Consider the following 22,698-nt stretch of genomic DNA (forward strand, 5'->3'; position numbering starts at 1 on the left):
TTATGCTTATAGCTCCCATCTGGGGCACAGCTGCAGCAGCCATTTTGTGTGTCACTCTGCACAGGCTTAGCATTTGTTTGGGTTTAATTAGAGAATGTAATCATCATTCAACCAAATACCTACTAGGAGGAAATGAAATTTTCTCCAAATAAGCTTAACATAACATACAAATCAAAGCATTTCAGGCACTACATACTTATCTCCTGATGAATGTGTTAGTGTGTGTGTGTTTATGAGAGTGTGTGAGTTCTGGAGGCCTGAAATTGCATAACCAGTAAAAGACCGTTATTGACTTCTTGACATCAATATTTGGGATTGTGGTGTGGATATAATTTCCCATCAGTATGAAGCCCTGAAAAATGAATTAGAAAGGCAATGATGTTATAATGGAATATTTGGAAATATGTCAATACTCAAATGGGAGTTGCTTCCCAGTTGATTTTATTGTTTCCCTAAAATGGCACATGCTTTGATAATAGTGGTCTTTAGCATAACCGAATTGATTAAAATGTGTTTATGAAGCAATTCTAACAAACATGTTTGTCGATTATCCCTTTGTGGAGAAAGAATGACATGAATGGAGTTTAAAAACAAGCAGAGAAACAAAAATGACTGAACAAGTTTGGATCTCTGTGTGTTTGTAAGTGTGTGGGTATGTTTGAGTATATAGCAGAGCATTGGGCAAGGACTAGGGCAGTTTCCAGGAACAGAGAACAAATCCCTCCCTGCAGGAAAGGAAATGGATCAATTGGGCACAGGGAGTCCAGGTGGTGAACCCTCCTGAACAAATAGGCTTTTCATCGAGACTTTAAAACCACCGCAGTGTGTGACATCACGAGAAATGGCGAGGGTGATTCCACAGGAAATTGGCCTCCATCTGTTTTTTCTTGTTAGATTATTGAATGAATGTCCTGTAAGCAGAGACTTTGCATAAAGGAGCTCTGAGTGACTCTGTACTGTAGTGTTGAGCATGGCCTAATACAGCAACGCTTCCTGCTACTTAAAAACTTCTTCATGTCAATTCATGTGCAAATGTAAAGGTAGCTGTTGATGCCAATGATTCGATGTCTGTAGATAGAAGTGATAGGACAACACACCACACAGCACAAAATGCTGCAGTACCGGGGAAAGAAAAGGCAACAACGAAACCTATTGAAAAGCTTTAGTCAACGTTCAACCCGTAATTGTGTGTCTACATACATTTGTGTGTCTGTTAACAATTGTGTGTGTCTTTTCAAAGTGTGAATGGCTTCATATAGCGAGAGACATACCGATGCAAGAAGGCAGAGGGTTATCCCAGGCTCGCCGTTCCCCCGTCATACACTTCAGTGTGGAAGCGCCGTGCAGAGTGTATCCAGGCTCACATCTGTATGTGATGCTGCTCCCAGAGAAGTGGCCTTGGTCGTTGACCTTGAAGCCAAACTGAGGCACACCTGGGTCCTCACAATGAGACAATTCAAAACCTAGAAATAAAAAGAAAGAGAAAGAGCTTTAAAGTGTGTACTTTTTAAAATACATGCTTAGGGACATTTTAGACCCACTAGAGAAAACAGAATTAGTGTTCTTTAGATGCACAGCAATATTCCCTTAATATCTGGCACACTCAAGTATTCTGTTTATGAGCTTGCTGATATCACAGATCCTGTTAAGCTCTCATCCTGATTTAATAAAAAACAAAAAGATATATGAAACATATCAATATTAGGAGTGATACTGTTGCATGTATACATCTTATCCAATTTAAGTTGTTTTTCACAGTCTGTCTAAACTCAGTTTCCATGGTAATATTCAGATTATTCTGTTTATTCATGTGCGCAATTTTGAAGAGCGGGATATGAAGAGGTATATAAATAGCTTATCCTTATAAGACTTTAACGAGGATTTGATCTTCAGCATTACCTGGAAGACGAAGTGCGCCAGGATTTGAGTCATCTCCTGGAAGACTGCAGTAGGTGCATGTCTAAATCCTTGAAATGGCCATTTGCAAAGCTGTGCTTTTACCATTCTGCAATCTGAACACACTTGCCATCATCCTGACATCTAGTGTGAATATTTGCCCATCAGCAAATTGTTGGCTGTGTATTAGACGTGTGAGGAAATAAGTCCGCGTTATTTGTTTGTATGGCAAACTATCTTTTATGTGCATCAGTATGAAAAAGTTGAGGTGCAGTGAAGTAAGTAAAAGATGCTCCACTCTGCTCAAACGGCATTCAGACAATACAACTTCAAAGCACTATGCAAATGATTCTGCATGACTCCATTTAAACAATTAGATTGTTTCATTCCAACTATGCATCTAAGAGGATGCTGCCAAATGTGCGAACATCAGAGTGTACCTTTTAACACCACATCCTACGCTGAAATCAGAACTCTCTGAAAGCTTTGTTAATCAAAAATGACGAATTTCTTGTGATCATTTCAGTCCTGCAATTAACAATCAGTTCTTTGATGGTTTCACAAATTAGAACCATTCAGAAAGTATGTTACATTTGTCAGGAATTAGTATAGATGTCATGTGGCATTTAATTGCTGAATTGATGTGATTCTGATACTGATTAGCTTTAGTCTCATGTGCTGTCTTTGTCCATCCCAGTTTTATGTCATTAACATATTTAATAGCATGAAGCTTAAAGTCGTGTATAGTATGTGCCATAATCACCAATATAAATCACCACCAGCTTGGCTTTGCCTCTATCACCCATCCCACTTTGTACAACATACGGTGCAATCTACAAGCTGGTGCTTAATTGGTCCACCTACCAAATCACATCATGTGTTATTATACATATGTCATTATGCATAATAATGAACTGCCTGTGTTATACATTCTTCTCTGTCTTTATAAGCCTGTTCATGGAAGCTATATGTGTTTGAGCACAGCCATTTTTTTGGAATACAAAGCTTGAAGAATTTTGCTACATTTACTCTTCATGATGAATTAAAGTTTACATTTACATTCCAAATTTTTAACACTATTTATTTTAGATATCCTTAGTGGAAGTACAACTTACTGGAATACACCAGTTTGAATCCTTCTCCTGTACTTTCTGTATCGCTGTAAAATTCTAGCCAGAGGTGGTTTGATGTGGAAATCAGTGTCAGGCCCAACATGGATGATCCCGTGAAGGCTCCAAGAACATGGGCTGTGTTGTCTTTGCCATCATAAATCTGTAAAAACAACAGCACAATGCACCAATGATGCAAATACATAAGGACTAACCATAAACTGTTTTTTTTTTTTATCATTGCTGACACAGAAACCAGGCAAGAAGAATGACAGAGAAACCACCAAATGTGTCTGTGCAGTATGTTTACCTTGAGAATATCCCCTTGGGCGAGATGAAAGGTTCTAGCAGAGATGTTGATGCCTTTCCCAGCCTGCACCTGAAGTCCACAACAAATCCAAATAAGATTTATTGGCCAAGAAAGTAGACAACAAACATATTCACAAAGGATTGAAGATGGTTAATAAATTCCAAAAACTTTCATAATAATGTTTACATTTGTCCCAGCATGGAATATTAAGAGTCTTTTTTTCTTAAAGAATGGAGAACCAGAATGAGCCACAGGCTTTTATTCAGTAACAACACATTTGTTGTACTTTAAAAAGATCTACAGATTTATTACCTGGATGCTATAGATGCACTCATGGTTGTTGTCGTAGTTCATGGGGTAGTTTGGCGAGAGAAGGATCCCTTCATTGTTTATAACTGAAGAACCACACTCCGCTGAGGAAGAAGACAGAACCCAGAGAATTAAAATATATACAGTAGTAGTGTAACAATTATGTGGTGTGACCATATGAAGAAACATTTGTTATGTGACATAAGGACCCAAATTAATGACTTTAAGATTCTTCTGGGGTTTTAAGTTGTTTGGTACTACTGTATAAAAGTTTTACTTCATTGTATGAGCAGTTTTCTAGAAAACAGGTTGTCCTAAGAATGAAACAATTTTTTTTTTTTTTTTTTACAGAAGATGATGATTTTTTTTTCTATAAACAAATGAATATTTCTAAAGTATGTGTGTGTGTGAGTGTGTGTGTGTGTGTGTGTGTGTGAGAGAGAGACAGTAATTTAACAACCCTTTTAAACAGCTGTATTGTCAGCTATCTACTTCTGTCACAGAGAATGGGCAGGTAGTAAAATTCAGAAACTAATTTACCTAAAGAGACCTGCTCTCTGCGCTTCTCACGTGTGCCCTCTATCTACAGTATCTACGTCCCTCTCCTCTCTTTTTCTCTCACTCTGTCTCCCGTTCTCTCCCTCTCTATGTCTCTACTGGTGTAATAGTCATATTACAGCTGTCATATCGTCAATAAATCACGCTGCTACAGTTTCCATTTAGAAAATTACCTCTCCACCCTCTCCCTCCTTAACTCCCTTGCTCTTGCTCTTTCTCTCTCTCCCTCTATATGAATAGTGCCCCTTTTACCCTCCTCTACTTCAATCAACCTTCATCTTCTGCTTCTCACGAGTTTCCTCTTTTCCTTTCCCTCCTCACTTCACTTTCCTCTTTTCTATTTTCCCTCCCATTTCAGCCTCTTTTCCTTTAACAAAGGCGCTACATGGAAGATAATGTCCAGAAATTATAGACAAGCACAAAAAACAAGCCTGAAAAAGCAAAGACACCAGAAGCGAGTCGGTACCACTCCTACTTCCCTCTGGACAGTACCTTATGAAAACAATATGTCTGAACTGCTAGGGTAAATACAGCCTCATGTAAAACCACAAACACAGACCACCAAAGCAACACTTTAAAGCTGCAAAGTACATCTTTTAGTTAACTAAAATCACACAAAAAAAACAAAAAAAAAAACACCTTTTGGCTTCATGTCTTTCGATGATTAGTGTACTCCACTTTATTGAAGCGGCAACAAAAGCAAACAAACAAGCAAAAGTTTCCAGCTATGGTAATGGAAGACAGCACATGGTAGGTGTTCTAATCTTCCCTTTCCTCTCCTCTTTGCTCTTCAGCACATCATGCAGCGATGCAACACAACACACAGGAACTAAATATAGCAAACCGCACTACACCATAGAACACCGGCACGCAACTCCACTCCCACCTCTTTGCATTATCAGTCTTTGCACATTGATGACAAAGAGCCAAAGACGTAAAACCCTAGCACTGCAAACATCATGCAATGCTGAAAATAAATGTGGTTTTGTACAATATTCTCTATCTAATGTCTATCTTTCTGCACCTGCACAGCCCCTCGCTTCTCACAGTGCTACTGAAAACGATCCTGTGAAAAACGGCAGAATCATTCAGTGTTGCCTCTTTTGTCATGCGCTTTTATCATTGCTCTGTATTGATTCATCATTTTCATCCAAATCAAATCTCATTTTACAATTTTCTTACTTAAAAAGACCTTGAAGTTATGAGTACATTACATAGTATTGATCCTCATGGGTAAACTCATGTTCTGCATTAGACATTAGGCAGGACCATCTGTGTTGCCCAGAGAGCAGTTGCTTTGGTCAGGGACAATGACAGGAGAACTTCTAATACACCCAGAGAAATCCGACACAAACACAGGGAGACTAGGCAAACACCACAGCCTTCCAAAGCTGTTAATATTTATTTTTTGCCATCCTGGTTACTTTCATCTTGTTTTATTGGCACAAACTTGACCTCTAGTGTTGCAGTATTCCTTTGTTGCCAATCAGTTAAAGACTCATGTGTGGAGTGTATGTGCATCTTTGTACGACAGCCCATATTTAAAATGATTGTCATTACATGTTTTTAGAACTTACTGAGAAAATCCATTATTGTACTTACTTTCCCATTAGGTTCATTTGGTATTTGCCTCTGTCTTTGTACATTAATTAATTAGTGATATAGAATATACAAATTTTCCACTCCAGGTGACATTGTCTAATGGACACGTCTTCACTGCAAACTGTATTCATGGTTCAATGGTTCAAGCACTTCTCTGCTTTGTATGTATTCATACTGCCTTTAAATTTAACCTCATGCTGTATCTCCATGCACCTTTTTGTTGGCTGCTTGTACCACAGACTGCTACAGCTACATCATTTCAGATTAGAGTTCAACATTGGGCATGTACCTATATCCAAACATTTGTCACATTACGAAAGCCCTACTGTGTTCGGACTCATGTGGTTATCAGAAAATATGCAAATTTCTCACAATTTACAGGATGGAAACATTTAAGACAACATCTGCTCATAATTAATAAATCCAACTTTAGCATTTTCTTGTCCTAGAAATTTTTATTTCATATCCATGTGTTCTTCCCTGGCATAATGTGTTATGTATTTTGTATTCTATTGTATTCTGTCTGGAACTGTCTTTATCACTTCAGTTCAAAAACAGCAACCAAGAACATGATAAATCCAAAAATTCAGAGTCATATTTCTGATGATGTCCTTGATAGTAAAAGTCATAAATATAAGAGGTGATACAGGACTGCGACCATGCCAAAACTCTATGCCCACTGGTGAATCACCTTGAAGAAATATCACTGACATTTAGTGTTCATCTAGTAACTCAAATTTGGCTTGTATATGTGTGGCTTTTACACAGACTGGTGTTTAGTGCCATCTCCCTCACTATCTTGTAAAAGAAAACAATGTTGAACTTGTGTGTTGTGTGTCTGCTGGCTTTTGAACTGAGGCTGCGCAGGTTCATAATTTTTCACGAACATCAGAGTATCAGCAGCAAAACAGCTCAACACGTTCCCTGCTCACTGAAGGTCAGCACTCTGTTCCATCATTAGTTACATAATTGAAATCTTATTTGCTTTTTTTGTGAATTAGGAAGGGAATAGAAACAAATGAATCATTATTTTCTTACACTGTGAGTAAGGTATTTTGTCTGATTACACATACACATGCCTTGGTGATTTTAAGTGGTGCACTTTACATACAGTAAATGCTACGCGGTGGAAGAACTTTAGCTTGGTGGCTAAAAAACTAACTGTACTATTCTAAACATAATATGTCTTCATACCTCGAGAACCTTTTCATGCCACCTGACTCGCCACAAAACTCAGCAATCAAACTGTGGTCTGTGTGAAGTGTGATACTGTTGTCAAAGATAACAAAAACAGTAATATTACCACGTACCGACACATCTTGGTAGAGGAGCACTCCACATTCTCCGCCCACCTCCCAGACAGACCAACTCTGGCGCCCCCTCTAGGCGATAGCCCATGTTGCAGGAAAAAGACAAGGTGTCACCAACGCCGAAACTGTAGCCATTTCTCCTGCCGAACCGAGGCATTCCAGGGTCCTCACATGGCTCCAAAGTATATTCTACAGAAAATAAATGGAAACTGAGTACATAACAATTATATATGAATAAGCATTTAAAAAGGTAAAAATGGGTCAGCACTATGAAGCCTGCTCTTTAAAAGTTTTATTTATTGAATTTGCTGAATGTGGCATAAGTGCCATTAGAGTAAGTGAAAAATTATAAGATTAAAGTGTACAAACATTTTTCTATTAAATCATCAAATCGATACCCATCACTCTCCAAGAAAAGTCCGGAAAAAATCCACTCTCATAACTACAATAAGACTGAGGTCATAATCATTAACTTACGTGATTAAATATTCACTGACAGTTGCAAACATGATTTCCTTCCATGTGAAGTAGCCTAACCCTTTTCAATAATTCAGAAACTCTTATGATAAAAACTAATGCAGTCCATTTAAATATAACCCTTTGCATAACAACTTATGAACAACAGTGAACAATTTGTACATAAGTTGGGAGTCTCAATTGACTCCACCATGTCCAGGACTGAACTTGTCGATTTCATGTTTAGCGAAGTACAACAGGAGATGTGTTTTCAGTGGGCTAAGACCGATGATGGGATGTGTATTTCAGTGTGCTGCAGTTTCACACGGCTTGTTGAGCATGTTACGACTTATGAGTCACATCTTTGGTGACGCCTTGCATGTGTTACATTCTGAGTATCAGCTTATGCCATCTGGGAGGTGGTACAACATCCTTCAGTTTATACTCAGATTCAGGTGCTCCTTTATTTCAGAGTCAATAGGAGAGCCTTGTAAGGGCATTCAGGCAAATGATCTTGAGTTATAAGGGGCAGATGTAGCCTTGGTCTTTGTCTTAATTATGACCCTGAACTGTTTTGGATGGCGGTGGTGGTGAAGTCACGCGACCATGGATCGGGACAGCACCTGTGACTTCCACACATTCTCAGACTACCACGATGAGGCTGAAGGGAATCCATCTCTGTCTCTTTTTTTTTCTTCTTTTGTGTTGTTTAATGGTTGATTACATTCAGTTTAACGTTGCGTAACCTCTCTCCTCTGTTCAGCTTTTTTCTTGAGCTATTCAAGAACAGGGTTTGTTGGTAGTCCTTGAGGCCAGTGGTGAAACATCTCTATTCAGAGGAAAAGTGAGAGCTTAACATTCACTTAACACAGTAACAGTTTTGTGTCGATGTGGAATAAAAAATAGAAAACATTTTACTTTTTTCTTTTTTTTAAGACTAAAACCATTTTTATTTTATAAATGGATGTGCTGTGCCAAATTCCTAAACAGAAACCTTTGAAAAAAATGTAAAAGTTTGATATGTAAAATCTGGCTGCGCTCCACTTGGCAGGACCCACAAAAATGATGTCTAATGGGTCAAAAATATATTTATATTAATTCACAGGTGCAGATAAATAAACATGAGACTGGAAAAAAAAAAACCAGGAATTAAAATGACAAGGAAACAAATCAAAATACTGAGTGATAGCAACAGGGAGTCACTTTGGAAAAGGAGGACAGATGGTTACTGCAACTTCAGTTATCGTTGTGTCACTTTGCATTACGTCAACAACAAGTGGGAGCTGACTGAGAGTGTTTTGCACATCTGAATGGAACAGTACATTACGCCAACCAGCAGATAACCTCAGACCAGCCATCATGCAAGCCCTGCTTAAATACAATCTGGATGAGTTTTAAAGTGAGCGACTTTATGGTCTATGTGTTGGGTTGAGTTGTGAAACTTCTACTACTGAGTCAGGTTGGTCTAGACTTGATTTTGAGATAATAGCAGGTAAGATGTTGGTTCCAGTACTGAGCTCTGTGGGCGCAAAGCGGATGTGGATTTGCAAAACTGGACCGATGCAGGACTCTGTTCTAAACTGCCATTTGAGGTTCGAGTTTTAGAAAAACAGTTGTCAGTCAAGGCTGTTGTTGGTTCCACTCCACAGAAACGGTTCTTGTCAAAATCTCAGATCACGAAGTAAAGCTATCACTGATCATTACAGTTTAAGAGGCTGCAACTGTCTCTGTCCAAGTAGAAACATTACTCTGTTTTCTTCTCTTTAGAGAGAGTCTTTAAAGAGAAGAGAGGCTATTATTTCACTGTGGTGTCTTGGATCCTCTTTGCGTGGGTTTCTAGGCTGATCCTGTGCAATATTCATAATGGGTGTTATTACATGACTGTGTTTAACAAAGCCTGGTTTGGATTTAAAAATAAACTTCACATTGTTCTACAGGATAAGGCTGTTTTTTTTACAGTATGAGAAGAGGAACCTCAACTTCTTAAATAAAAGTGATGGTAAATTATATCTAGATCTTGTTGGAGTATAATGGTACAACATGACTATAGGGGAGTAAATTACCAGAGAAAGTTATGTTGAAGCCCTCATATGAAATGGAAAAGTCAGAGATGAATCGAAGCTGGGCTTTGAAGTTGCCATAGAGACCAGCATTGATGTTGCTAGGCAACTCGTTGCCAGTCAGGCGAGCCAGTGGTTGCAGGAAACTCCCGTTCTCAGTAACCAAGAGGTAATCGTGTTGGTCCTCCAGATGAAAAGAATTGAACTGAAACTGGACTCCTGTTCAAGACACACACACACACACACACACACACACACACACACACACACACACACACACACACACACACACACACACACACACACACACACACACGTTTGTTTCATTCTGAGCGGGCTCATATACCTGGAATTGGTATGAATCATTTTACAGTGTGATCACAGCAGACACAAATTGTTAATGTCTTGTATCATAGGAATTGAATAATAAAGTGGCATTATGGCATAAATTAAGTTGCATAAACTTCATGTATTGCAAGTCAGTGGTTGTAGTATAGCAGTAGCTGCACTACTATGTGTGCTACTTGCGACTGTCTCTCACTCTGTCTCTCTCTATTAAGTAGTGTGAATCTGTGTGTGTGTGTGTGTGTGTGTGTCTTGCCTTTCCCGTGGCTGACTTCAACAGTCCAGGTACAGTTGAGAGATGAAGGGTAGCTGTCTGGATAGCCGGGACTAAGGATGGTTCCCCAGGGACCTCTAACATCTCCGCCACAGAGAGCTGGATAGATTGAGAGAGACGGAGTGGGAGAGAGAGAGGCAGAGAGAGAGAGAAATATGCAGAGAGACGGGCAGAGAAGGTTAGCATCAAGATTGTTGATAGCTCAAACAGATAATGTTTCCCTGTGGACCTTAAATAGTACTTATATAGCACGTACACACAAGCACACGTACACACAAATGCTACAAGAGCAGGAGTGGTATACAGAGACAGAGAGAGAGAGAGAGAGAGAGAGAGTTCTGTGTAGAAAGTTCTGCTTGCACTAACAGCTGCAAAATTTGTGTGATGTCACACATTAGGAAATGTTAAAACACTGTTATATCAACATGTATTCCCTAATAGCTTTACTTTGAATGTCCCTCGACTGTTGCACAGACAAAAAATGATGATATAAATGGTTGGAAAATCTCCCACACACTGGATTTAAATAGAAATAATGGATTATTTATTGTCTCAAGTAGTTTAATTTCCCTGAACTAACCATGTGTTATGTGTTTAATGAAACTTATCAGTTTAACTGCTGTTATGTGAATTATGCAAACTTGTTTTTAGTTGTTTAATTGTGACATGCTCACCAGGCAGAAACAGCTCTCACATAATTAGTGTAGCAACCTGTATAGGGGAGGCTCAGAGGATTCTATAAAAGAACAGGCACACGGAGGTACACTCTGTGGGTGCTAACACATATAATGACAATGATAGTGTGATGATGGCACCTGTCTCCAGCAGAGCAAAGGCTACGCATCAACTTCTATGTTTAGCTGTAATAAGTTCAAGTTTCAAGATCCCTGCTGTAAATGTAACACCTTCCACATCTTAGTGACTTCTCTCAACTTCTAATGTGTCATCTACATTCCTGACCATGATCAAATTAGATCAATTATATTTCAGTGCCTGCTTGGCAAATAAATATTTTTGTTCTGTGAGGTGTTGATTGTTTGGAATCAACTTGTTTGGATTTGCATGAAAATGACTGAAAATCATTATATACAGTGGATATGTAGCGAGCCAAGGAATGTAATAAAAATATAGAGAAAAATAAGTGTATTGGAGTAATTGGAGTTACTGGCTAAAATTCAAAGTTGATTGTTATGTAACAAGTGACCATCTGGACAATAAGTATAACTTCTTTAGCTGAGAGGTGGAAGATTTGAAACCTATGTTCAAGATTTTGTTGGTTTTGGGACGTACAGTCTCTCAGCAGAAAACTGAGACATGAAATATGAATTAAAGAGAAACAATTGGATATTATTTAAGCTAGTTTTCCACAATATCAATGCTGTGTGAAAGCTGCATAGTGTGAAAGAACTGCAAAATATATTTTGTTTTCTATTAATACAGGCATTTTGTAATTCCAGGCGATTCAAAGCAGTAATATTCAAAGCAGTGAAGCTACACAGATGTTTCTTAGGGACTACTTAAAACTTTTTGAACCTCACAGTATGGCCTCAGGATAACCCTGCAAGTTCTGCACATGGTTCAGCTGTGCATATTGTTATGCAGGATGAGAGTTGTGCTGGCACAGAGATGCTCAGAGTTGAGACCAGGTCCTCAGAAAAGTTTGGAAAAATCTGTTGCTGATTCTATGCATACTAATGTATACATGTATTGCAAGGTTCTTCATTTCTGCTCGCTCCAGTTGCTTCATCTTACAGTTGGCGGACTGGCCTGTCATTTTCTCTTACAATATGCCGATAAAATGCCATAACATTACCTCAAAAGTGCAACGGTGGCAAAGCAGCAGGGAGAAGGTCAAACCTGTTTCCTTGAGCCGGACATTCTACCAGGTACATGGAAGCTAAAAACCTCCAACTCTGAGAACTGCAACCCAGACTAAAATCTGTAAAATCTGTATTTCATTTCCATGCATTTCCTCTGCTGACCACTGCTATAACCACATAAAACAGATATGTCAGACATTGAAAATGTGCTCAAACCACAACAGAACACCAGTATTCACACTCAACCTCCATGGTTTTTACAACATCAGCATCTCCCAAAACAAGAGTGAGGAGTGAGAGCATTTCCAAACAAAACCAATACACAGATGCAAGCAGGCCCACATGCAAGCATGCACGCACACACACACACACACACACACACACACACACACACACACACACACACACACACACACAAAAACACGCATACTGTATACATACAGCCTGACACAGTGACTCATGCACAAAACCGTGCATGCACACATAGCACTATTAATTATTAATACTTTTCTGCCAGGAAGCTCTTAATGTTAAACGCTGAGCTATGTGAGAAATTTGAAAAACTGCATTACATCTCTCTCTCTGCCAGTTTCTTTCTCTTTCTCTCTCTCTTAATCTCTTGCTCTATCTGTAGATTTTTCTTTTTCATGTCCCCTCATCTTGCTTTGTCTCCACCACTGTCGTTAGGAGGAGTTTCTATCCATTCTCTCTCCCTCTCTTTTTCTGTGGCTCAATGCAGTGCAGAAGTGCTGCTAAGTGCTTCCACTTCGACACCAATCTTTGGCCTTCAAAAAAGGACAAACATTGACAAAATGATTTGCTTAAATTGTACTTAAATTCATACAACTGGTAAAAGAATCCTGCAGCCCAGAGAAAGGCTGATTTATATTGGTCATTGGTCACGTAACATTACCTTACTGTTTTGGTTAAAAACTGATAAATCTTTAGATTTTTTTTTTGTATGGCTTCTGTGATAATCTTATCATCATCCTTTTCATATTACAGACCACATCAAATTAGGGAATGCAGCTTATTTTCATCTCTCTGAATATACAGTATGAACAACATTTGATTTCTGCTACATTTTCCAGGGCTGACTCAGCTGCCTTTGGCACTGTTCATTGTGTACTAGTTGTCAATCATCAGCATAGACCATTTCTCACCAACCAGAGCAGCAAATATTTCCAATATCTGTATGGTGCATACTGTGTAAACACAGTCTAATGGCATTCGGTCTGTAAATTCCAGGCAGTGTGCTTGATGTTTATATGCTCAAACAGCCTCCTCGGAAAAAACTTCTGCCAGTCCCAGGAAATGTGCAATTCAAATGTGGTTAACAAGCGAATGAGCCAACAAGCTGAACCAAGCAAGCCACCACACAACTGATGCAGCAGTGTCACATCTCTCCTGCCTTTCTCCTATTCTGCTCCACCATGATTGGAAGAGGGGAGAGAGAGAGAGAGAGAGGAAGAGAGAGACAGAGAGAGATCCCCCTCCTCTCCTCACCCACTCATGTGACCCTCCTCACTCCTTGATTTGAGAGAGAAGAGAGAGGAGGTGACAGCCAACACAGGCTCTCGTCACCCTTACCTCAAACCTTCCTGTGTTCACAGTTCACACAGGAGAGGGGGTGACAGGAAGCCCGTGGATAAAAGCACCACACACAAACACACATACAGGCACAAGCACACATATATTTCCTGACATACAGTCCACATGCTTGCGCGCATGCACACACACACACACAACGTATATGCCCAGAGATCTCTAATCTTCTCCTCAAATCATCCCCTATCAGCCACAGCAGCCTTCACTGCAAATTGCCCCTACGTAGACCACAGTGAAAGTGCATGTGTCTATGTGCGTATATGTGTTTGTGCGTGCGTGCGTGTGTTCGTGTGTGTGTGTGTGTGTGTGTGTATGGTGTGTGTGCGCTATTCAACCAGTGGTTTTGTCGCAGAACAGCATGTTCTATGTGACTCAGCTCCCCACATAGGGATGGTGGCTCCACTGCTGATCTTTCTCACACACCCCAGTTTCTCTGAGGCTATTGTAATGGATAAGCTAGATAATCTGTATTAGTCTCAAAAGTGTATTGGGTCTTTAGAAATAATAATTATTTCTGTGAACTTATCTTACCTTTCATCTTAAGACTTTTTTCCACAAACTGTCTGATGAGTATGAATGCCATTTTTAAAAAGTAGATATTTCATTTTAGAAAAAAACTGCTCATTTGTAATTTATCAGTGTACTACCATTAGTACGACTGCAGTCAAGTTGACCTTGGGCCATGTCATGTCATTATGTGCTCCCACACTGCATACTGTGTGTTGGGTTTCATTTTATGTACCCTTTTGGTCTTGAAAATGAATAGGAAGGAATAACAACAAAGTACCGTACATTGTTTATAAAGTGACCCGATGATGACAGAGGACATGTCATATTCAAAGAAACCTCTTTCTCTTACTCATTCTGTGTAGTAAATCACAGCTTCAACTGTGTCGCAAAACAAATTAGAAACTCTTTTGAGATATTTACCATCACATGTAGGCAAAGGGTGGCTCCACCAGTGGTTCTTCTCACATACTAGTGGCTCTTCATGGCTGAGTCTGTAGCCAGAATCACAGCCAAATGACACCGTGGACCCAATGGAGAAATCCTGTCCATACCGAATACCATTGACAGGAATACCAGGGTCCAGACACGAGTAGCTGTCGACTGTAACACCTGAAGAAGAGAAAAGGATGCATATAATCATGGTTGTTTGGTTTTTGCAGGTAATGATTTTATGTGTGGCCAGCTTGTGAAACTGTGTGAGGAGGACTGTGATGTTCTATCCCACTGTGTGTGTGTTTAGAGAAACAATGAAAATACATTTCTGCAAAACATATTCTCATTGTTTTCTTATATATTCAGCATCTGGGACAATTTTATACACATTAACTGCATGTGTATTATTCAGATCTGTAGAAGACAGAGGACATTATCTTTAAGTCAGCTTTGCATTATGAATGACTGCCCACAGGGTATATACATACATATGCTTTATTTGTTTCTTACTTACTTTCATATAATATTTTGAAGCCAGCGTTTGAACGGCTGTTATCGGTGGTAAACAGCAGATACAGAAAGTTGCTGCTGCTGAACAGGAACTGAGGCACCTGGGTGCCATTAAAGGAGCCAACCAGAGGAGACAGGAGGTTTGGCCCATCATGGATCTCCAGGAAGTCATAACCCAACTCTGTCTGGAACCTGTAAGACAAAAACAATAAAACATTACATTTTCTTGATCATTACCTTTATGGTGATAATAATTTTGTAAACTTGACTGAAAATCTTTTTTAATGGAGTTAACATGCTGTAGGGAGAGAAAAAGAAATATTTAAGAGGTCCAGGCTTCCAAGCCCTCTACAGAGTGTTGAGCCAATATTGTTAAATACACTTTACAATGAAATAAAGTTGAAACAGAAGCTCAAACCCATGAAAATTTAATTGAAAAGATTCTCTAAAGTCTTGCATATATTGCCAGTTCACAGCTCAGAGAACACATAACATAAACCAAAATATTAACCAGCCTTCCTGATCAACATACAGCTCCCAATGTTAATTATTCAGCCAATGAAATTTAAGAGTTCGTAATTTTTTTCATGGTGATTCCCCATGATCTTTAAGTCTTGCAAATCTTTGCTTGTCAGAAGTAATCGATGATGATTCTGATGAATCTGCACAGTTTTGCCCGTTCAAAGCTCAAAGAATTAAACCACCCACCTGTCAAATGTGATTTTGATGGAGCGCCCAGGTTCTGATTCAATCACCCACTCACAGCTCAGGGAGTCTTTATAGTAACCAGGCCAACCAGGAGACAAAATCACTCCACTTGGGGCTGAATAGTGGCCTCCACATGGCGCTGGAGGAGGAGAGAAAGAGAAAGAGAAAGGGAGATATAGTGGACACAAATAAAATTGAAGAAGAAAGATGATTTGTATAGTGAGAGTGGAAGTGAAGTCCAAGTCCAGGTTGATGAGCGAGAACAGACACCGGAGAGATCTGGCAGGATTTAGTATGAAGCTTAAGTTCCATGAGTAGCTGACATGAAGGCAACTTGAATATATCTTTTATTGAGTCAATCTTCTTGTCTGAAATTTGGTTTCCTGATGATACATCTGCTGTGTTTCTGGACCCCTGATCAATCAAAATCTAATATTTTCTCTCTTTTTAGCACTGCTTTGGTCTCCACCAACTCCTGAGAGAAACATGCTAAAATGGTCCATCATGTTCACCAGCTAGTTGCTGACTCTGTCTGCCGGTTGGCACATATAGCATACAGTGGGTTTAGCACATCTCTTTGCTCTAAGTGAATTGAAACAAGTTGCTGGCTGCAATACCAAAAGAATTAGCTGAAATTTGCAAGAACGCTCTGTAGAAAAGGGGGGAAGCAGCACAGTCGGGAGATAATTATATATGGATTTTTCACTACGAGTAACATCTTCCACATGACATGTAGCCATTTAATCCATTGTTACTATAAAATATTGATAGAGCAGCTTCAAATTTACTGTCAGGAAAAGTCTTCCACATACTTAAAATAACTTTGTATGCAAAAATCCTGCTAGAGACTGACTCAGATGAACACTATATCTGAATTGTTAGATCATTTCCATTACATGCTCATTAAAAATACACATGAACTACATGCTCAAGGATTCTCTTTCAATACACTCTAGAATATAAGGATGGCATTAAATGTTATGCAAAAAATATACATACAGTATATATATATATATATACTGTATATATACAGAATTTATATCAGAACGTTATCTGTTATCACCATATTACATTAGCCAGAAGCCATTCTGTCCCATTGTTCTTTTAAATTTGATCTTGTTTAGAGTTTAACTTAGTGTCTGATTCAATTCGTTCTGGTCTGTACCTCCTGAATACAAGTAAGTGAATTTTCCATCTAAGTAGTTACAGACACACATTAGCTACAATGGATCTAGGGACATTAAATGACCTGGAGCACAATTAACATGAGCTTTCTTTGTACTATCAACAGCTCCATCAAGAGGAGCTGTGTTAGAAATACTTACAGTTAATTATATCTGCTGTTGGAATTATAACTACAACACTTACACACTGTCAGTCCTTTTGTCCCATGTAGTTCCATACAAGCTGTTAGACTTTTTTTGATTAGATTTGGTGCTAATGCCACTTTGAAAAATGACCATATATTTAAATTTAAATATAATTACTATGACTTTAAACTATGGATGATAAATGACAGTGTTAATAGTGTGAAATTGATAAAAAAATTATATAGTGGAGTGGTGTAATGACTAATAAGAAGACTTTACTTCACTTTTCAAGGAAGTGGTGACAGTTTCTTGTGATTTTTATAACATGCCACTATGATAATTATGTCCAGTTATATCTAACATATTCATATGTGTGACATTAACTTAACACATTTAACTTAAATGTCATTCCACAGCTTTTCTTCCCACATATACCTTACAAGAAAGGGTTTCATATTCTTAATTACGACTACAGTCAAGAGTATCTGTAGCTTCAGTTCTCTCTCTGGGCATTTAGGTTAACTGGCCACCTCCATTTTTTCCCTCTGTCAAACTGACAGCAGATAAATTCCAACTCCTGGGTCTTTACGCTGTAATAATGATGATATCCTGGATGACATATTGTTCCCAAGTTAATAGTTTAATCAGCAATCTAGTCAATATTTACCTTCACATTTAGGGATGGGGCCGCTCCACATGACTTTTCCTCTTTCTAACTGACAGGAGATGGTCTCGGTTCCTTGGGTCTTGATAAAACCGTCCTCGCAGACCACAGAGATGGAGCTGCCAAGCTGGAAGCTGTCTCCGAAGCGACGAGCGTTGATAGGAATGCCGGGGTCTGGACACTCATTATGGCCAAATGCTGGGGGTAAAAAGTTACAAGGAGACAGAAATATGATGAGGAAGATATTGGACACTAGACACCCACAGAAGGAGATAGACATGTGCATGAAAAATGTTATTAAAGAATATGAGACCTATACTTTACGGGTACTCACGGGCGACATTTTACTCATCATTTTGATGAAATTTCTGAGAACCAATCATATAGATCTATTGCTGCAATGTAACAGACCTGGCCAAGGAAACGTCTATAAATGTCTCCTGTAATCCGTCTGTTCCATATTCCTGCCCTGTATTTCTGTGTCTTTGCTCATACGCTCGTTTCTCACGCTACAGTATATTTGCACTGTACTTGGGTTTGAGCTAAGAAAATTTCCTGAGAAAATTTCTGTGAGCATGTCTGCTTCAGGATATAATCTGGCTCATCAGATTACAAGGCTATAAAGTCCAACTTTAAAATGCCTGTGTTTGCCAGTTGAAGCAATCTGGTGTTCATGTGATAGAGAGATTAAAAATTACAAATGCAGTCACCCAAAAAAAGTCAGAAATACACAGAACAGTATGAGCTGAAATCACAGTAACACTGTCAGGGAACTTGTGGACAGAACATTTCAGCATGTTGCGAAATATGTCTGTTTGCCATCAAAACCACAGTCAGAGGAGAAGATCAATTCCATCTCTGTCTGTCCGGTATGGAGCCTAAATTAGCTCAAAGACTGCAAGTGGGGGCAAACAGTTGACCTGCATCACAAATGAACAAATATGCCTTCCAACAAACCCAAAACTATTTCATTTACTGTACATGTTGTATCCTGTTGTCTTGCAAGACAGTCATCAATACATCTAAGAGTCACCTGGGTTTTGATCAATTACAAAAGTAGTAGCTGCCAACTTTACAATGAAGACAGAACTTCTGAGATGCTAACTGCTCCTAAAACCCTAACGTCTTGGATTCTATTTTGACTCTAAATACGATGTTTAAAAAAAGGCAATTTGGGAGCGTTTGGAAGGTGTATTATTTTACTTTTGACGGAACTAGGATAACATTTTCCGCTTACTTCAAGTCTTTGTGCAAAGTAGGGCTAAACACATCCTGGACCTCTCTCTGTACTGGACGCGCAGAGATAAAATAGATATCAATCGTCTCATCAGACTCTAGGTATGACAACAAACAAGCCAAAAAGTTCCTAAAAAGTCTTTCTTTAATGCTTTCTTTGCCTTATTTTCCTCTTTAATCTGCAACCTACACCTCTATTCTTAGCTGATGTAATGACCACATGACCTCTCTTGAATCAATACAGTTTGTCTTTTGTCTTTTAAGAAACATTTTGTGTTGTTGAGGCTGCCTGCCTGATCTAACTGTTAGTGAATTAAAAGAGCTTCTACCTAAAATGAAACATCCAAACATCTAACACATGAGGGGGAAAAATTGCATTTTCTTAGTAACTGTTCACTTGAAAATTAAGAAGATGATAAGAAGCTGACATTGAAACACCTTTCACTAAACATAGTTTTGATTGTAACAGATGAAGTTTCGACCACAAAATGGTTAAAGTATGGATGGATATAGAGCTTCACAATGAATACACTTCACATCCCATACAGGTACTTGTGGTCTAGGCTGAAAGTCATGCATAAAATTCATATATATGAGAAATGCTGCCTTATAGCTTCGTCTCCTGCATTATTCTGCTAGAAAGGAAAATAAATATAAATGATCATTTTCCTGCAGTAACCATGGGTCAAACAAACAAAAATGTTTTTGGTCATATATAGTGTATTGCCACATTTCATCTTGTTTTGCAGCACAGCAAATATAATCTGTCATTTCCTTTTATTTAAGTAGCAAAGTAGAATACAAATAAATAAGAAAAATACATACTACTGTAAGTAATATTAAATCCTCTTCCTGACATGGAGTGATCAGCCTGAAACTCCAGCCTCAATGTGTTGGTATTGGACGTCAGATGGGAAGGACTCTCAGCTCCAGAGAACCTCCCAATAACAACGGCGTCATTTGTCTCGCCATCTTTCACCGTTAGGGAATCATAGGGTGCCTCCAGGTCAAAGTCATTAAATGCCAAGTGGATTCTGGAGCCTGGATCTGATTGGATGAGCCAGACACAGTTCATATTGTTCCCATAGCCTTCTGGGTAATCTGGGGAGAGGACGGTTCCTGAGGGAGCTGTGAAGTTGGACATGCAGGGGACTTTGGGAGGAAGAGATGTACAGACAGACAGAGAGACAGACAAAGACAAAGAGAGACAGAGAAGGAAATAAAAATGTCGGAAAGGAATGGGAGGGAAGTAAAAGAGATGCAGAGAGAGACATTTTCTGTTAAATATTAATTCTCCACAGCATCATCGGTCATCATCCGCTCCGGGCCATAATAAACTCTGTACTGTCACCATGGTGACAGGTCAGACTGAATGTTATTAACACATCACAGCAGAGCACATGCCATACTTAAAAAAAAAAAATTCTATCTTCTTCGGCCATTTCACTGAAAATCACATATCAACGATTGTATTACTTACATATGCATATGGGGATGTTTGCCGACCACTGATTGTTGTCTTGGCAGGATATCGTTTTCTCTCCAATCAGCTCGAAGCCAAACTGGCACTCAAATCTCAGGATCCCTCCATTTGAAAAGCTATCCCCCTCTCTTATTCCATAGAGAGGAGTCCCTGGGTCACCACAGCTCTCTTTGTCTATTTCTGTAAAGATACATTTTCAAAAGGAGATATCAACATCTGTGTGGACCTTGGAGACGGAGACCAGGCCAAAGGACCTGTGTTAAGATGAATCTTCACCCAATCTCAAAGGGTTTACTTAGTGTTTTCAAAATAATTTTAGAAAATACAATTAATAGGCAAAACAATAAAAAAAAAAGGCAAAGAATATAATGAACATGCCATGGGATGTTCTGTCTCACTCTCCCTGCGCTCTCACTTCCTCTGTGTATTTCAATGGAACTTTCCAGTCCTTGCCATTCTCCACTCATCCACCAGATGTCCTTGGACTTTCCCACCTTTCCAGTCTGACACCCACACCCGTCAGTACACTTGGCGCTAAGTCCCCCTATTCAGCCACCCAGTATTTATACCTGCCCACTTAATAGCAGTCCTCTGCCTGATCTACAATGCTGCTGTGTGATTTTGCGTCCAAGCCAACCTTGAACCTTGTACCTGCCTGTCTGTACCCTGTCCCCTCCCACTTTCCCATGAATCTGTTTGTGACCTGCCTCCTGTGTTTCGATCTGGTGCCTGTGCCTCATCTGCCTGCCTTGCCTTACTGGACTTGCTTGCTTAGACTGCCTTACTGAGGTCAATCTGTAAGCCTGGTTTTTGACAGTTCATTCAAGTAAAGCCCCTTAAATCTATCTGCTCAGACTCTGTCCGCGATCGGGTCCTCTATCCTGTTGACTCTGTACACAAACTGGAACAGAAATAACATCTTTTCTTAATTATTTTTTGCTGGCATCTCTGACAGAGACAGAAGAGAGTGACTGGAAACACAGCAAGAGAAGGAGAGACGGTATGACATGCAGCAAAGGGCCTGGGGCTGGATTCATACTTAGGCTGCTGCGGTCAGGATTCAGCCTTGACATGTGTTACGCATGTACATGTGGTATTTATGAGATATGAAAAAAAAAAGTTTTCAAGGATAAAGGCTTGAAAATAATGAAAAATAAGGCACAATGATCACAAGAGACACATAACTAAAGCACTGTATACACTACAGAGGTTTGACAAATATTGCTAACTAGCAACCAATTTGCAAACGCTGCTTACAGACAGATTGCAAATGGAGGAGCTACAAATGATTGTGGCTCATAAATTTTAGATAAATTTGTAAATATATGTCTCTCATATGTATAAGTTGCAAATTCTGTATTTCTTTTTGTGATATCGTATGTTTGGATGTTGTAAATTTGGTAAAACAGGGCTCTTGCTTTGCAATGGTATTTTAAAGAACCATTAACATATCCTGTATTTTTCTGGAGTCTAGCTTTAAAAACATTTGAGCAAATAACACCATGCAGTGTTATCAGCCTCAAGTACTCAATGTCCATCTTTCTCGGCTGTGACGCACTGTATCATGCTACATGAGCTCATCATTCATTTCAACAGAAATCTACTGCCAACTGAATAGTCTTGCTTGAAGATGATTGGCTCTTGGTTTGCTGAGTCAGATGAATTTCTTGAATGCTTTTACTTTGTAGTTCACTTAGCCCTGAGCAAGTTTGTATCCATCTCTTTCTGCATGTCTCCTTCCCCTGAGTTTGCAAGTATTCCTGACACCTCTTTTTTCCAGTTCGCTCTGACCGTAAGGTTAGACGGATGCTCCTTTGATTCTATATAAAGGTGCCACTGTGCCACCATAATTCTCTGTAAAAATCTTGTGTACGGTATCTCTGGAAATACACCCTCTATTTCCCAAGCCTTCCTCTCCTTTATTCCCCTGTTCTCTTCTCCTGTTTTCAGTATTATTTACAGGATTGGCCCATGGCAGGAAGCAAAGGTGTGTGCTTTGTGTGTGTGCTTTACAGTTAGTATATGTGTGTGTGTGTGTGTGTGTGTGTGTGTGTGTGTGTGTGTGTGTGTGTGTGTGTGTGTGTGTGTGTGTGTGTGTGCGTGTGCGCTTACGTGCGTGTCTGAGTGCATGTTTGTGATGTATTGCATTAATTTCCATCATGACATCGTCTTTATGAGACCCGCAGAC

General features: G+C 39.3%; 1 protein-coding gene across 1 annotated transcript in view; it reads right to left on the reverse strand.

Annotated features, from left to right (window-relative positions):
* Positions 1 to 22,698, reverse strand: part of LOC111223117 (CUB and sushi domain-containing protein 3-like) — a 262,697-nt gene that overhangs the window by 67,954 nt on the left and 172,045 nt on the right. The window contains exons 13-25 of the mRNA XM_022747144.1: positions 20,508 to 20,690; positions 19,853 to 20,179; positions 17,795 to 17,989; positions 15,818 to 15,956; positions 15,114 to 15,301; positions 14,588 to 14,776; positions 10,212 to 10,328; positions 9,614 to 9,829; positions 7,095 to 7,283; positions 3,628 to 3,728; positions 3,316 to 3,384; positions 3,012 to 3,168; positions 1,272 to 1,463 (exon numbers count right to left, since the gene is read on the reverse strand). Of these exons, the coding sequence (XP_022602865.1) occupies positions 1,272 to 1,463; positions 3,012 to 3,168; positions 3,316 to 3,384; positions 3,628 to 3,728; positions 7,095 to 7,283; positions 9,614 to 9,829; positions 10,212 to 10,328; positions 14,588 to 14,776; positions 15,114 to 15,301; positions 15,818 to 15,956; positions 17,795 to 17,989; positions 19,853 to 20,179; positions 20,508 to 20,690 (2,262 nt within the window). The remainder of the gene's footprint in view (positions 1 to 1,271; positions 1,464 to 3,011; positions 3,169 to 3,315; positions 3,385 to 3,627; positions 3,729 to 7,094; positions 7,284 to 9,613; positions 9,830 to 10,211; positions 10,329 to 14,587; positions 14,777 to 15,113; positions 15,302 to 15,817; positions 15,957 to 17,794; positions 17,990 to 19,852; positions 20,180 to 20,507; positions 20,691 to 22,698) is intronic.

The sequence above is a fragment of the Seriola dumerili genome, unplaced genomic scaffold (assembly GCF_002260705.1).
Source record: "Seriola dumerili isolate Sdu_G_001 unplaced genomic scaffold, Sdu_1.0 BDQW01000110.1, whole genome shotgun sequence".
NCBI lineage: Eukaryota > Metazoa > Chordata > Actinopteri > Carangiformes > Carangidae > Seriola > Seriola dumerili.